The 14,205-nt window shown below is 43.0% G+C and overlaps 1 protein-coding gene across 2 annotated transcripts in view; it reads left to right on the forward strand.

Annotated features, from left to right (window-relative positions):
- Positions 1-8,235: 8,235 nt before the first annotated feature.
- The window catches only part of Lonp2 (lon peptidase 2, peroxisomal), an 82,738-nt gene continuing 76,768 nt past the window's right edge, over positions 8,236-14,205 (forward strand). For both annotated transcript variants that reach the window (XM_031340702.1, XM_031340703.1), the window contains exon 1: positions 8,236-8,618. In XM_031340702.1, the coding sequence (XP_031196562.1) occupies positions 8,386-8,618 (233 nt within the window). In that variant the 5' untranslated portion in view covers positions 8,236-8,385. The remainder of the gene's footprint in view (positions 8,619-14,205) is intronic.

Raw genomic sequence — 14,205 nt, forward strand, 5'->3', positions numbered from 1 at the left:
GATATCTATTAAATCCATCTGTTTCATAGTTTCTGTTAGTCTCACTGTGTCCTTGGTTAGTTTCTGTAGGAACTGAGCTTTTAAAAATTGGGAAAAGAAAAGGAAGTTTGGTGATAGAAGAATTCACATAAATCATGTTGGAGAAAAGGGAGACTCAAAATCCTAAGAAGGATTCTCAGTGATGAAGAACTGAGCAATCAGATGGGAAGAGTAATAAATAGTAAGTTCCCATCAATAAAGAATGAGTACATGAACGTGTGTGCTAAAGAGGGGAGGGTTATGCTCTGAGGATCTGGAAAGCAAAGGTGTATTCAGTTAGAAAGAGTTTGATTCAGTGGAGAAGAGGAGCTGACCTCTTCCTCATTTGTCTTCTCCTCCCCTCACACTTCTTCATGGCATCTTTCTTAAACAGTCGAGTCACTTGAGTATTTATGAGTTTACTTTGCAGCTCACTTCACTGCTGCTTGCTCCCTTGTGGTCGCCCACAGTGCCCAGCCTCCTAGGTTCTGCATGGTTCTTGTTAATGAACTAATTATAATAATGTATAATAACTATCTCCCTGATGTGCCATAGGCTGCTGCAGAATGGTTGCAGAGGTGAAATGACTGCATGGGAACACAGATCTGAAATCTTGTGCTGGTTTAGCATATGAGTATTGAGAACTGTGGCCCTTTAGGGAAGTTACCCTCCGAATATGGGACCACATCACCCTTTGGGATTAAACCTAGTAAAAGCAGGTCAGTAATTGAAGAAGTGACGCCTCAAACACTTAGGCTACTCTCTTGATAACTAAAACAGAAAGCAAGGCAGTATTTTAGGACTTCATTTAGAACAAATACAATTGGCCATGCACATCATATGTCCCACTTGAGAGACTGCAAACAGGAGGAGAATGTGTCTAAACAGGTATACATTGCTTGCCCGATCCTTTATTCCCCAACGATATAATGATTGTGTGCCCAATATTTGCATTGTATTAGGTATTACAAGTAACTTAGAGATGACTTAAAGTCACCACTAAAGATTTTTGTAGGGTAGGGTTCTCGGTTTGTTTTTGTTTAATTCATTTTTTATAAGAGATTTGAAATCCACAGTTTTTTATTCCTGTGGGTTGGGGCGGGGTCAATGGTTAAGGAATTGATTGATCGTGGATATCAGAAAGGACTCTACTGTTATTTTTAAAGTAAAACATAGGGTAGGTAGAGGGTAGAGATAGTGCTTGTGATAAGTTGAACAAATAGGGAAGTGAGACATAGAGAAGAGGAATGTATTCCTTTCCTCTTGTGACCAAACACCTACCCAGATAGAACTGAAGGGAGATTATTTGGGCTTACAGTTTGAGGGGATACAGCCCTAAAGATGGGGAAGATGCAGCAGGAGAAATGTGAGGTCACATTGTGTCCTCTGGCAGGAAGCAGGGAGAGATGAACCCTGGTGCTGCATTCGCTCTCCTTTATTTAGCCCAGAATCTTCAAGGATGCTACTGCTCACACTCAAGGTGTGTTCTCCCATCTCAGCTAACCCAGTCTTAAGACTTTCTCATAAATCTGCCCGAGGTGTGTCTCCCAGGTGAGCTTAGATTGTATCAGCTAGACAGTAGTAACAACTACAAGCAAATAGAAAGATGGAGGTAATGAGCAAGGTCCAAGTTCCTATGCCAGTGATGATTTTAAAGATGTGTACCACAAGCAGACAAATAAATCAATGGAATCCATGCATAGATGCAGTAGTAGAGATGGTCAGATGATCAGATATACATAAGCCACTGAACGTGTGCCACAAGGATGCATTATGAGTCAGGTAATTGTGAAGGCCAGTGTACATCATTACCATGGTGTCATTTACTTTTCTCTCTACTGGGAATGTACTTGGTCTCAATTCCCAAGCCCCAGGGGAATCATTTAGAGAACGTTTCTTTAGCCACCCTTGCCACTTACTCCCAGACTTCCATCTTTGTGACAACTTTTACTCACCATGGCCTACTCATGAAGCCATCTCCTCAAGCAGCCACGGGGAGAAAAGCCTGCCATCCCAGAACTTGGTAGGATGATGCAGGAGGCTTGCCTAGGCTACAGAGAACCTAGTATTTTCACCCAGCATTAAAGTCTCTGCAATCTCCTTTTTTGTGTCCTAGGATTCAGATGCAGCCTTTGCCATTCAGACTGGGTTATGCTCCAAGTAAGCAGACAACAAACTCACACATTGTTTTGAGAGAAGACTGTCTTTATCCTATTCTACTCCTTTTAACAGATCACAAAAACTCCGGCAGACTTCAATTTGTGGAAAAATCTGTGGCATTAAGCTATGTTACTTGCTGCATAGGGATAGAATGTGGGCCCATCAGTATAGGCCCAGGGTAGGTAAAAAAAAAAGAGGTATTTTAGGTAAGAGAAGGTACTGTTCACTCTGTAAGATTTGGGGGTGAGGGCAGTTTTCTGGTTATATGCCACAGTCTAGATCATAACACATTGAGGCAAACCTGACATGACTCAATCGCCTAAAGCTCTACAGGCTTACTGCTGTGAGGTTTGTTCATACACAAAGACTCTCAGTGGAGAGGAAGAGGGGTGGGGGGTCAGAGGCAGAAAAGCCTAGATTGCAAGTCATGCACCCTGGCAAGTTGCTGTATCCGTGAAACTTTGATAAATATGTAACTAACCTGCAAGCGATTGGTCATTGTCCTAGTTAGCGTCTTTGTTGCTGTGATAAAACACTGACCAAAAACAAATTTGAGGAGTCAGGGTTTATTTGGCTCCCAGGTTATATAGTCCATGGTTAAGAAAAGCCAAGGCAAAAGCTCAAGGCAGAAACCTGGAGGTAAGAATGGAAGCAGAGGCCAAGGACCCAGTGCTGCTTAAGAGAAAATGCCCCACAGGCAATCTCAGCCGAGGTTCTCTCTTCCCAAGTGTATCATGCTGACAACCAAGACTAGCTAGCCATTACTGTCAGTGTGTGCAGTCCAGTTTCACGGCTGCTTGAAACTCTGCTTCACATTAAGGAGTAAACGAAAAGAAAAGTGCCAAAGGCATCATGTTGGTTGTTTCCTGCACTTGTCATAATAACACTAGTAACTGCTGAATACTTTCTAACACTGAAGCTCCCCCACAACTATCCACACAGTGGTGGCTGTAGACAACATATCTCTGAATTTAATTTATGTTATTAATATTCCCTATACTTCCCGTTTAAGCCCCCATGATGAACAAAATAATAGTCAAGACTTTCTGTGTACCTTTACTAGTTTTCACCATGTAAATATGCCCACGGTGGTTGATTTCAAGGAAGCAGTTAATCTGTACTAAATGTAGAACTGGGAAGAGCTCCTCCGTACTGTTACTATCATGTGGGTGTGAGCTCCCAAACTACGGATAATATTTTACTATTAAATAATTAGGAGATGATAAAATTTGAATACTACCTTTCATTCTGTCTTGTTTTTCTTTTGTTTTGTTTTTGTTTGCTTCTCAACTTGACACAAACTGTAGTTATCTGAAAAAGTAGCTTAACTGAGAAAATACATCTCTCAAATTGCTGTAGGTAACTCTGTAGGACATTTTCTTAGTTAATGGTTGGTGTGGAAGGGTACAACCAACCTACTGGGTGCAGTGCCATACTTGGGCAGGTGGTCCTGACTTGTATAAAAAAAAGCAAGCAGATGCCCAGCATGAAGGCACATGCCTTTAATCCCAGCACTTGGGAGGCAGAGGCAAACAGGTCAGCTTGGTCTACATAGCAGCTTCCAGACCAGCCAAGGCTACATAGTAAGACCCTGTTTAGAGAGAAAAGAGAAGGACAGGACAGGAAAGCAGGCTGAACCAGCCAGCGAGCAGAGTTCCTCCATGGCTTTGGCTTGAGTTCTACTGGCTTCTGTCAGTGAACTGTGACCAATGATATGTAAGGCAAGGGAATCCAAAATTCAAGTTGTTTTTGGTCACGGTGTTTATTACAGCAATAGAAACCCTAAAGCACCTTTGTTTTGTTATAGTTTGCTTAGCTCTAAGTTTAATATAATTTATTTAAAAGTAATTTCTGTGTTATAAAACCAAAGTGTCAAATTCCTCATGTCTTGGGGATGAGTTCCCATGAGCCATTGTGAACAGGCTCCAGCAAGCTGCTGAGATGGCTTAGCCAGGAAAAGCACATGCTGTGTAACCCTGATGGCCTGAGCATGGAGTTACACACAGGAGTGTGCATCTGCAACCCCAGCACTCTTCTTCACGATGGGAAGCAGAGACAGGAGAATCACCGAAAAGCTTGCAGGCTAGCTAGCTTACAGTATGCACCACAGTGACACCACTGCCTGGTGCCAATTAACATTTTCTAGAAGCTTTTGAAAATAATTTGAAGTAAGCAAATCATCTTTTCTTTCTTGATATAACTTTTTTATATATATCTGAGGCTTTAGTAGTTAACTTACACTGAAAAATTCAAAGACTTAGCTTCTTGTACTGAAGCAGAGACAAAAAAAGGTATATATGTCAAATGATTACAAATTCACTAGAAGCAAAATCTTTTAAAATTACTAGGATGTAGAGAAAACACAACCTCTTAAATGCACAATAACTTTATGTGAAATAGGCAAGCCAGATTGTAATGTTTTTATAAGTTCTATGAGTTTCTCAGGGTAGTTCTGGCTGTCCTGGAATTTACTCTGTAGACCAGGCAGGCCTTGAACTCAGAAATCTGCCTGTCTCTGCCTCCCAAGTGCTGGGATTAAAGGCGTGAGCCACCACCACCTGGCCAGTTTCTTGTCTAACTATTTTCACCCGCTTCTTTAATGAGCAGAGTCCTATTTTTATGGAACTTTGATTCATTCTTCCAATGCCTCCCTTTACCATAGCGTGGGCGGAGACCTGGAAGGCCCTTCTTGTCTCCGGAGGGATTTTTACAATCCTTCCTCAGGTGTCCTGATTTTCCACAGCTGAAACATGTAATCTCATTTCCTTGAGAATGTTTCCCATTCCCAAGGTTCTTATAGTCGCTGAATTTCAATCACTACATCTCTGCAGCGTAGGCCATCTGCGCTACTGCTGGTGAGGCATCTAGGCATGTTTTTTAGCTCAGACCGCCACATGATAATGATTACTCAAATTTTTGACTGGTTATCCTTTACCAGCGAACCTGCAGAACTTTTTAAGAGATCCTTAGCCTTGTCTGAGAAAGAAGGAAATAAAGAAGAAAGAAAAGAGAAAAAAAGATTTAACCTGACCAGAGTCCGTGTTCTGGGTGCCACCTGCCGCAGGCCGGCCTTGGCCTCTCTCAACCCGTGGGAGAAACAGGGTTCTGGTACAGGTCAGCAAGGAGTTGGTGAAGAAAAAATAACAGACATGACACAAAGAAGTGCAGGATCTGAATGTATTTCTCAAAATGGCATCAGACTTTTACAGTCATTACAAAAGAGAAAATAAAAATCTGGCAGCTCAGCGGTCAGGGTACATCTGAGGCCACCTGAAACACACTGGGTCTAAAACACACTGGGTCTAAAGCAGCCACCTCTTCTGTATAGGTGCTGCACAACCCCCATCTCCCCCCCCCAACCCCCTGCCCGAGTGCTCTGGGCCCAGGGAGCTGCAGACCACAGAGGCTCGAATCTAGAATCTCTAATGCTCTACAATACACTGTCTCATACACACACACACTCAGCTCAAGGTCCCGCCCATCCTTAGTAAAGGCCCATTGTGCTAATCTAGTCAATATGCCCTACCCCGCCCCCCCATTATCTTTTAACAATGCTGGAGGCTATTAGTCTAACATTGCCTGCAAAATTCCAAGCCAGGGTTTGGCTAGAATGTTGGAACATTGGTGGAGGTCAGAGACCAACATTTAATTTTGTCTAGCTATTAGTAAATCATATCTTGGGGGACACCTAGCTCGAAAGACTATAGCAAGGACATATCTGGACTACCTCTGAGTTAGGGGTTTGCAGGAGATGGCTTCCTTGAAGCTTTTGCCTCATAAACTGCTGTCACGCAAAGTGTGCATGGCACAGGATGGTAGAACAAGCATAGAGGCAGGGAAAGAAAGCTGAGAGCTCACATCTTGAACCAGAAATGCAGGCAAAGAGAGAGACCTGGGAATGTCTCAGGTCTTTAAAGTCTCAAAGACTGTTTCAGGTGGCATACTTCCTCCAGGGTTCCCCTAAACAGTGCCATCCACTGGGGACTAAGTATTTAAACAACTAAGACTAAGGGAGACATTTTCCATGCAAACCACTACACTGTTCCACACCTTACCTTTATAGTGCAATATGAATTTGTATTTTTCAAACTACATCTAAGGTAGACATGATGCTACATATCTATAATCCCAGGACTTCTAGAAGATTTCAAGTTGGAAATCAATCCTGCATAGCAAGACCTGTAGTGGGACAATTAGTAGAGTTATTGTATCTAGAGTAAACATCAGAATGAAGTAGTTATTTTCTGGAAGTACTTAGACCTTGCACAAAATCATTGTAGAAAACAATGATTGTGCCCGGCAGTGGTGGCGCACGCCTTTAATCCCAACATTTGGGAGGCAGAGGCAGGTGGATTTCTGAGTTCGAGGCCAGCCTGGTCTACAGAGTGAGTTCCAGAACAGCCAGAGCTACACAGAGAAACCCTGTCTTGGGGCAGGGGGTGGGGGTGGGGGACAAAAAACCAAACCAACCAAACAAAAAAACCATTGATTGCTTTTACAGCCTTTGCATGACTTTAGTCTCAAGAAGGTCTGGACAAATGTGAAACATCTCGCATAGTCGGGTGCAGCAAACAGTGTACAATTAGAATTGAAGTTGCAAGGCTTTGGTGTTCCTTCAAGAAACACACAGATTAGACCTAGGTTTTGGTATGAAGATCCTGTTTTCCTCTAAAAACAACTTTTGTGTGACAATTATATGCTTCTACACAGCTGTTTGGGGTTCAGTCTACCAGAGGCAAGACCTCTTGACTGCCTGCAAGGCCATATTTCATCCCAGTGTGGCTCTTTTTCTCTGACCATTTTGTGTGACTCAGTGAAGACCTGCCCTAGGAGACCAAGAAAATAATAACATTAATAAAATTAATTTATTAAACATAAAATAAGTCCAGACGTTAGTATGCCAACAAAACACTTGTTGCTTTTAGGATATGTGTGCATGATAAAAAGAAGTTTTTAAGTATGCCCCAAAGTTTTTAAGATGGTCATACTTTCTTCATAAAATACCTACCATGTTTAAAGCCCTTGGTCCAATCCCAAGTTCCATTTTTAAAAAGACACCAGTAATCTCAGAGAGTATAGGCCCTCTACTCTCCAGATAAGACTCCGAATAAAATGGTAAGCTCTTTTTTGTTGTTGTTGTTGTTGTTTTTGTTTTTGTTTTTGTTTTTCAAGACAGGGTTTCTCCATATAGTCCTGGAAAATGGTAAGCTCTTGTGGACCTGGGCCAGGTATATTTTTTTATATTATTCCCAGAATCTATCTCAAGATATTTACACAATGCATACCCAAGAGGAATGATGTGTCACAACCAAGATCATCACCTACCAGTTTACTCTCCCTCTAGACCTCAGTGACTCAGACCACAATCTAGAATCTAACATCCAAATTGAGACCTTCTACAAAATGATCGAATACCCTTTTTTAAAAAGTCTGTTTAAAATACTAATAAAATAAAGCAAAGATGGAAGCAATAGCACAGACTTAAGAGATTCAGGAGATAGACAAAGTGAAAAATTAAGGACGATTGTAAAACCCACAAGCTTGGAGGAAGGTCTATGGATTACGTAATGGTAATTACCTAGTTACCTGGGTTTGATAACGAATCTTGGTTATGCAACATTATAGGGAAAACCGAGGGAAAGGTGTATGTTTCTTGTTAAAATATAAAATCTATTCAATAAAAAGGTTAAAAAATGTCTAATGCACACCGCCCTTCTCAACATTCCTTTCGAATTTAAATGCAGGCACTGTTCATGCTGACTGTGCACCAGGTTTCCTTCTTGTCGTCTGGCATCACTGGTTCAGAGAGAAGGGCAGAGCGAAGCGACAGAAATCGGGTCACGGGACCCACGGTATCTCTGGGCTAGAAGGAAGCGGAGTTGTCTAGTGTAGACACCAGCCTGGGGATACGGCCAGAAAGTGAGGGGCCTGGGTCTAGGGGCGGATCCAAAAGCCGCTACGCTTTGACGCGGGGACAGGCCGGAACGTTTAATGGCTCCGGCCTCCGGAAGGGTTGTGGGCGTGCCCGGAAGCAGCTGCACATGGCCTGGGGGCGTGGGGAAGGGCGTGGCCGGAAGCGGCGGCACTCAGGTCTTGGGGGTGGGCCGTAGAGTTACTGCTGTAGTCGGCTCCAGTGGCCTTGGCGTTGGAAGGGTAGAGTTCCTACTTGGAGTCGTCCTAACTGCACTGGTGTTAAGGGCCGTGGCCATGTCCTCCGTGAGCCCCATCCAGATCCCCAGCCGCCTTCCGCTGCTGTTGACCCATGAGAGTGTGTTGCTGCCCGGCTCCACTATGCGCACAAGTGTGGACACCGCCCGCAACTTGCAGCTGGTGCGGAGCCGCTTGCTCAAGGGCACGTCGTTGCAGAGCACCATCCTAGGAGTCATCCCCAACACACCCGACCCGGCCAGCGACACGCAGGACCTGCCACCACTGCACAGGTAGGCCGGGCTCTCGGAGACCTCCGGGACTCGCGCCCCGGCGGCCTGCGAGCATAGTTGTGCCTCAGTCTCCTCGACGTGAAAAGTGGGAGTGACGCTTTTCACCTGTGACCGTCAGTGAGCCAGATAAGTCACGGAGCAATGCCTGACACGGCTGGAAACTCTGTGCCGTTTATTTCCTGCCTGTTGCTGTTGATAATCGGGTTTGAATTCGAGTCCTACAGGGCCTTCTTCACCGCCCGGCGCCTGTGCTGTTTACTTCCCGGGCCCCTCCCCCATACCACCTTTCACCCTGTTCCCTTTCCTTCCTTTCAGCCAGCCTCCTGCCTTGTTCTCCAGTGGAGACATAATCTAGAGGTTTCATTTTTTTTTTTCTTGCTCATGCCTAAACTACGCAGTTAACTTTTGGCTTTACCCTTTGTTACCCGTTGTCTCTATCCCCAGTGGCCTCCCCTTCATGAAGGGCCTTTCCTGTTAGCATTTTCCTGGGGTCTTCCACTACAGCATTCCTAGCCTCTCATCTCACCTTTGCTTCCTCCTGGCATTTTTATCTTAGGCCCCGGGCTTGTCACTGGATAGCCCTGTGTCCTGGCCCTGGTTCGTTGACTTGGGTGGTAGATTTCACCTGTGTCCGACTCTTCGCCTGCGACTTTGAAACTTCATGTGTCTCTTAGGTGTGTTGTGAAGGCGCATCTGTGCAGACTGCTTTGCGCCAGGCTTTATGGATAGCCGTGCTTCCCTGAACTGCATAGCGATTGTGGGTATAGAGCACTTGAAGTGTGCCTGCTCTGATAGGAGTTTTAACACTGGGGTGCATGTGTGCCCAGAAAGGCTGTCAGTTCTAGGCAGCTTAAGGCAGTCGGTCACCCAAAATGTGCCATAAATGTACAGTGCACACTGTTTTGAGAAAATGTGAAAATCTTGATTAATGTTACATAGAACAAATGTTGCAATGCTAATATTCTGACCATTTCACCTAAAATCACCTGTGGCGCCTGGCGGTGGTGGCGCGTTCCTTTAATCCCAGCACTTGGGAGGCAGAGGCAGGCGGATTTTTGAGTTCAAGGCCAGCCTGGTCTACAGAGTGAGTTCTGTAGACCAAGGCTACACAGTTCTGTAGCCAAGGCTGCAAAGAGAAACCCTGTCTTGAACAACAACAAAAAAAAGGAGCCCCCCCAAAAAAAATCCCCTGTGGCTACTAGAATCACGACTGTGGCTCGTATTTTTATTGGGCAGTACTAGTCTCTAGTATGTCTTAGCAGATGTTATCTTTAAGCTCTTCTCACAAGTTCTTGCTCTATATATTGTACTGAAGATGTTTCTCCAGGTTGGAGAGCTTCCTTCCCCTCCTTATTTTCAAATGAAGGGTTCCTAACTTTGAATGGATTTCATAAATGGGACAGACTCTATTACTTAGGCAACTTGTAGCTTTTCTTCATGTTTCCAAAGGAGGCTGATAGCTCTTTAAAAACAAAATAAACAGTAAAGCATGAAACAAATCCACAACAACTCAATAATAGTTTACATAGTATCATCCTGAAAAAAATTGACCCCCATTTGAACTATTCTTGGCTGTTGCCTAAATAGGATTGGACACCAAAGTTTCATTACTTTATTGTAGCAAATTATATTTATTACTAGTCTCCTAACATATTACCTCACTCCTTAAGCCTCTGCTTATTTCTCCCATATTATTTTACAACCACTTAGTTGAGGCAGAAATTCTTTTTTTTTTTTTTTTCCGAGATAGGGTTTCTCTGTGTAGCCCTGGCTGTCCTTGAATTCACTCTGTAGACCAGGCTGGCCTCAAACTCAGAAATCCACCTGCCTCTGCCTCCCAGGTGCTGGGATTAAAGGCATGCACCACCACCTCCCAGCTTCCCTGTTAATTCTTTAACTGGTAGATTAAACAAATCTGATCAGACATTTAAACATTGTGCCAGCTAGTTTTATGCCAACTTGACACAAGCTGGAGTCATCTGAAAGGTGGGAACCTCAATTGAGAAAATGTCTTCAGAAGATACTTCATAAAATGTAGGGCATTTTCTTGATTAGTGATTGATAGGGAATGGTCCAGTCCATTGTGGGTGGTGCCACCCCTGGTCTAGTGGTCCTGGGTTGTATAACAAAGCAAGCTGATCAAGTCATGGGGGAACAAGCCAGTAAACAGCACCCCTCCAGGGCTTCTGCATCAATTCCTGCTTCCAGGTTCCTGGAATTCCTGTTCTGACTTCCTTTGATGGTGTACTGTTATTTGGAAGTGTAAGTGAAATAAACCCTTTCCTCCCCAAATTACTTTGGTTGTGTTTCATCACAGCAGTTGTAACCCTAAGACAGAAATTGATACCAGGACAATGGGGTATGGCTGTGACAGACCTAACCATGATATTTTAGGGAGGATTGTGGAAGGACTTTGGAACTTTGAGCTAGATAGCTCATGGAGTGTCCAAAGCTTGTTGAGCTTTTCTGTGGCAACTTGGAAGATAATGTTGAAAGCTGTGCAGATGGTGGAGGCCTGGCTTATGAAGTTTCAAAGGGAAGCGAAGATTCATCTGGGCCTTCTCCATGAAGAATCTGGCATCTGGTCAGCTGGAAATGAAGAACCGGCTGTAATTAACAAGAGACCAGAACCACTAAGGTTAAACCTTTGCTTTGCTGGAACAATGGATGCTGGACAGCTGATGCCGAAGAGTCAGCTGTGATTGAGAACCAACCAGCATCATTGTAGTAAAATCACCTGAGAGGTATTTCCTCAGAGTCAGAACACAGAAGGTGTGTTCCACAAGTGACCAAGGCTTTACCTCAGACTGACAGCTAAACCTGGTAGTGTGTCACCCAGGTGGTATTGGTTTTGAAGGCATGAAGGGGTCATGGAGAGCAGCTGAGGCTTGGCACTGTGTGGCAGGGCTGAAGAGAGCCAGGAGAGGCTTTTGGTGAAAATGGAGCCCAGCTGGACAAGAGACCCCAGCGCTTTGGAGTAGTCAGTACCATGGCATGACCACTAAAAACAGAAGCAGCAGTGGAGTAGAACCAGCAGGAGCATTTAAAAACTGTCTGTGTGTGCTTCAGAGGGTGGTGCTGGAGAAGTGACCCAAGTTCCTTGGAGGAGCCTGGAAGATCGTGAGTGAATCCCAGATAACTGGACATTATGCTATTTATACCTTTGGAATTTGCTTTTGCTTTGTTCAAATTACAACTGTGCTCTGGTTCTTTCCTCATGAGGTAAGATAGCACTTTAGGTTTTATAGGAGCCCACACTTGACAAATTGAAATTTAAAAAGAGATTTTAGGTTTTAAAAGAAACATAAAGAGACTGAATTTTAAAGACTATGGGACTTTTAAAGTTTGTAAAATGTTTTATATTGTGATTTTGAGGTTAATGTGTGATCTTGGGGGATGTGCAAAAAAGGAAAGGTAAGGTGACATGTTTGTATGTCAGGTTGACAAGGGGTCAGTTGTCCTGTTATGTCCAGTTATGCCAACTTGATACAAGCTAGAGTTATCTGAAAATAAAAAGAGATATAGAAAACCTCAATGAAAAAATATTCCATGGGCTGGTGAGATGGCTCAGCAGGTAAGAGCACTAACTACTCTTCTGAAGGTCACGAGTTCAAATCCCAGCAACACATGGTGGCTCACAACCACCAGTCATGAGTTCTGATGCCCTCTTCTGGTGTGTCTAAAGACAGCTACAGTGTACTTATATATAATAATAAATAAAATCTTTAAAAAAAAGAAAAAGAAAAAATGTTCCATAAGATCAGGCTGTAGAGCATTTTCTTAATTAATGATTGGTGGCTTAACAATTCTTATCCAGGACCAGGTTGGGTGGTTCATAACTGCTCATAACTCCAGTTTGAGGGGATCTGGTTGGCCTCTACAAGCACTGGCATACACCTGAGATGTACACATAAATCCCCCTGTACACACACACACACACAGATACATACATATATATGTATATATATATGTATGTATGTATGTATGTATGTAAATTTAAAAGAAAAATCTTTTGAAAAGTAAAGTTAGTCATATTTTAGGTTTGAGTTTGTAATTTTCTATATTATTCTGGGAAGGTTTTGAGAGTTGCTAATTGTTTTAATAAATATCTGCAAATAATAGTAACTAAATATTCCTTGCCTGAAACTAATCAGTAATTCCTGTGATGTGATAATGTTCACGTTAATGTTCATATGGCCCCTTTGTTTTAGGTAATTCAGAGTTAACTGGCAGTGCTGTTGGTTTGTTTACATTGCTGGGAAGTTAAACCTAGGGTCTAAGCAAAGCACGATACCACTGAGCCCGCTCCCAATCCATGTACAATAGAGACTTACTATAAAAAGTCTTCACCGAGTTCGAGCACTGTAAGCATTCACCAGGCCATAACTATACTAGAAATATTGCTTGTTACTTGAGAAGTGTTTGGGTAGAAAGGTCATACTATATTCCTCAGAGAGGACTTTGAAATCTTTTCTCTGTTATGGCTTTCACATGCTCTGTGCTTTAAAAGCATGAACATTGTTCACCTGTTTCTATACAGAGATCTCTCCTTTCCAGTTCTGGATGTTAGTAATTTCCAGAGATGAATGGAGGGCTCTGTTCTGCCTCGTTTCCTTTACAGCCTCTTGGTGACCAGCCCCAGTACCCAAGGTCTAGCAGAATAAATTGGTCTCCCTTGACCCCTGCCACCTGTTTACTGGCTTTTCTGTATAGCACAGCCCTTCTTCATGCTTAGTATATAGACATGTTGCTGGATAGGAGGCTTTTTTAAAGGAGTGTGGAAATTGGCTTTCATGGCACCAAAGACTGCCTGTATTTCTTTGCTTTGCTGAATTGTATAATTAGTGGCTCCTGTGTGACTTGCTGTTTCATTAATGAAAACAGGCAGTCATTTAACACTGTTCGCAATGTCAGTCATTCTTCAGTCTCTCATTTTAAAAGCTTTTATTACTTTAAACCTGTGGTATGAATCTACTTGTGCTTCATGTAGCACATGTGGTGGTCAGACTGCTTGAGAATCATTTCTCACATTCCACCATGTAGGTCCCTGGAATTTAACACATGTCTACAGGCTTGGCCACAGGCACCCTTACCCACTGAGCCATCTCACTGGGGTCTACCTAACATTGTTCAGGGTCCATGGATGCCTTTGCTCAGAGTGCTAGTTCCCCAACTCCTATTTAATTTATTGGCTTTCTTATCCACCTATGAGACTCTAAGTTTCTTTGGCATTTATATATCCTAGTATACTTACTTTAACAGACACACAGTTTCTTAGCTGGAAGGATCCATTTTTACCCAGGAATCACTCCTACTTGCACCTATCAATATTCTTGGGTTTTTAAGAAATACTGTCTGATAGTGATAACATTTTTGCATTTAATGTCTTATATTTGCAGGTATGTAATAAAGAATCTACTTAAATCTTCCAGAGTCTGAATGTACTTGATAGTGTGAATTCATATCATCCACTGTGGTGAGAATTGTCCTGAGTCAGGACAATTCCTAAGTCAGGAAGTCCATTGCTAATAAACATCTTCGTAACTATGGATAGCCACTTTGTTTCCCCAGTTTTGAATCTCAATTA

The sequence above is a fragment of the Mastomys coucha genome, unplaced genomic scaffold, assembly GCF_008632895.1.
Source record: "Mastomys coucha isolate ucsf_1 unplaced genomic scaffold, UCSF_Mcou_1 pScaffold22, whole genome shotgun sequence".
Classification (NCBI taxonomy): Eukaryota; Metazoa; Chordata; class Mammalia; order Rodentia; family Muridae; genus Mastomys; species Mastomys coucha.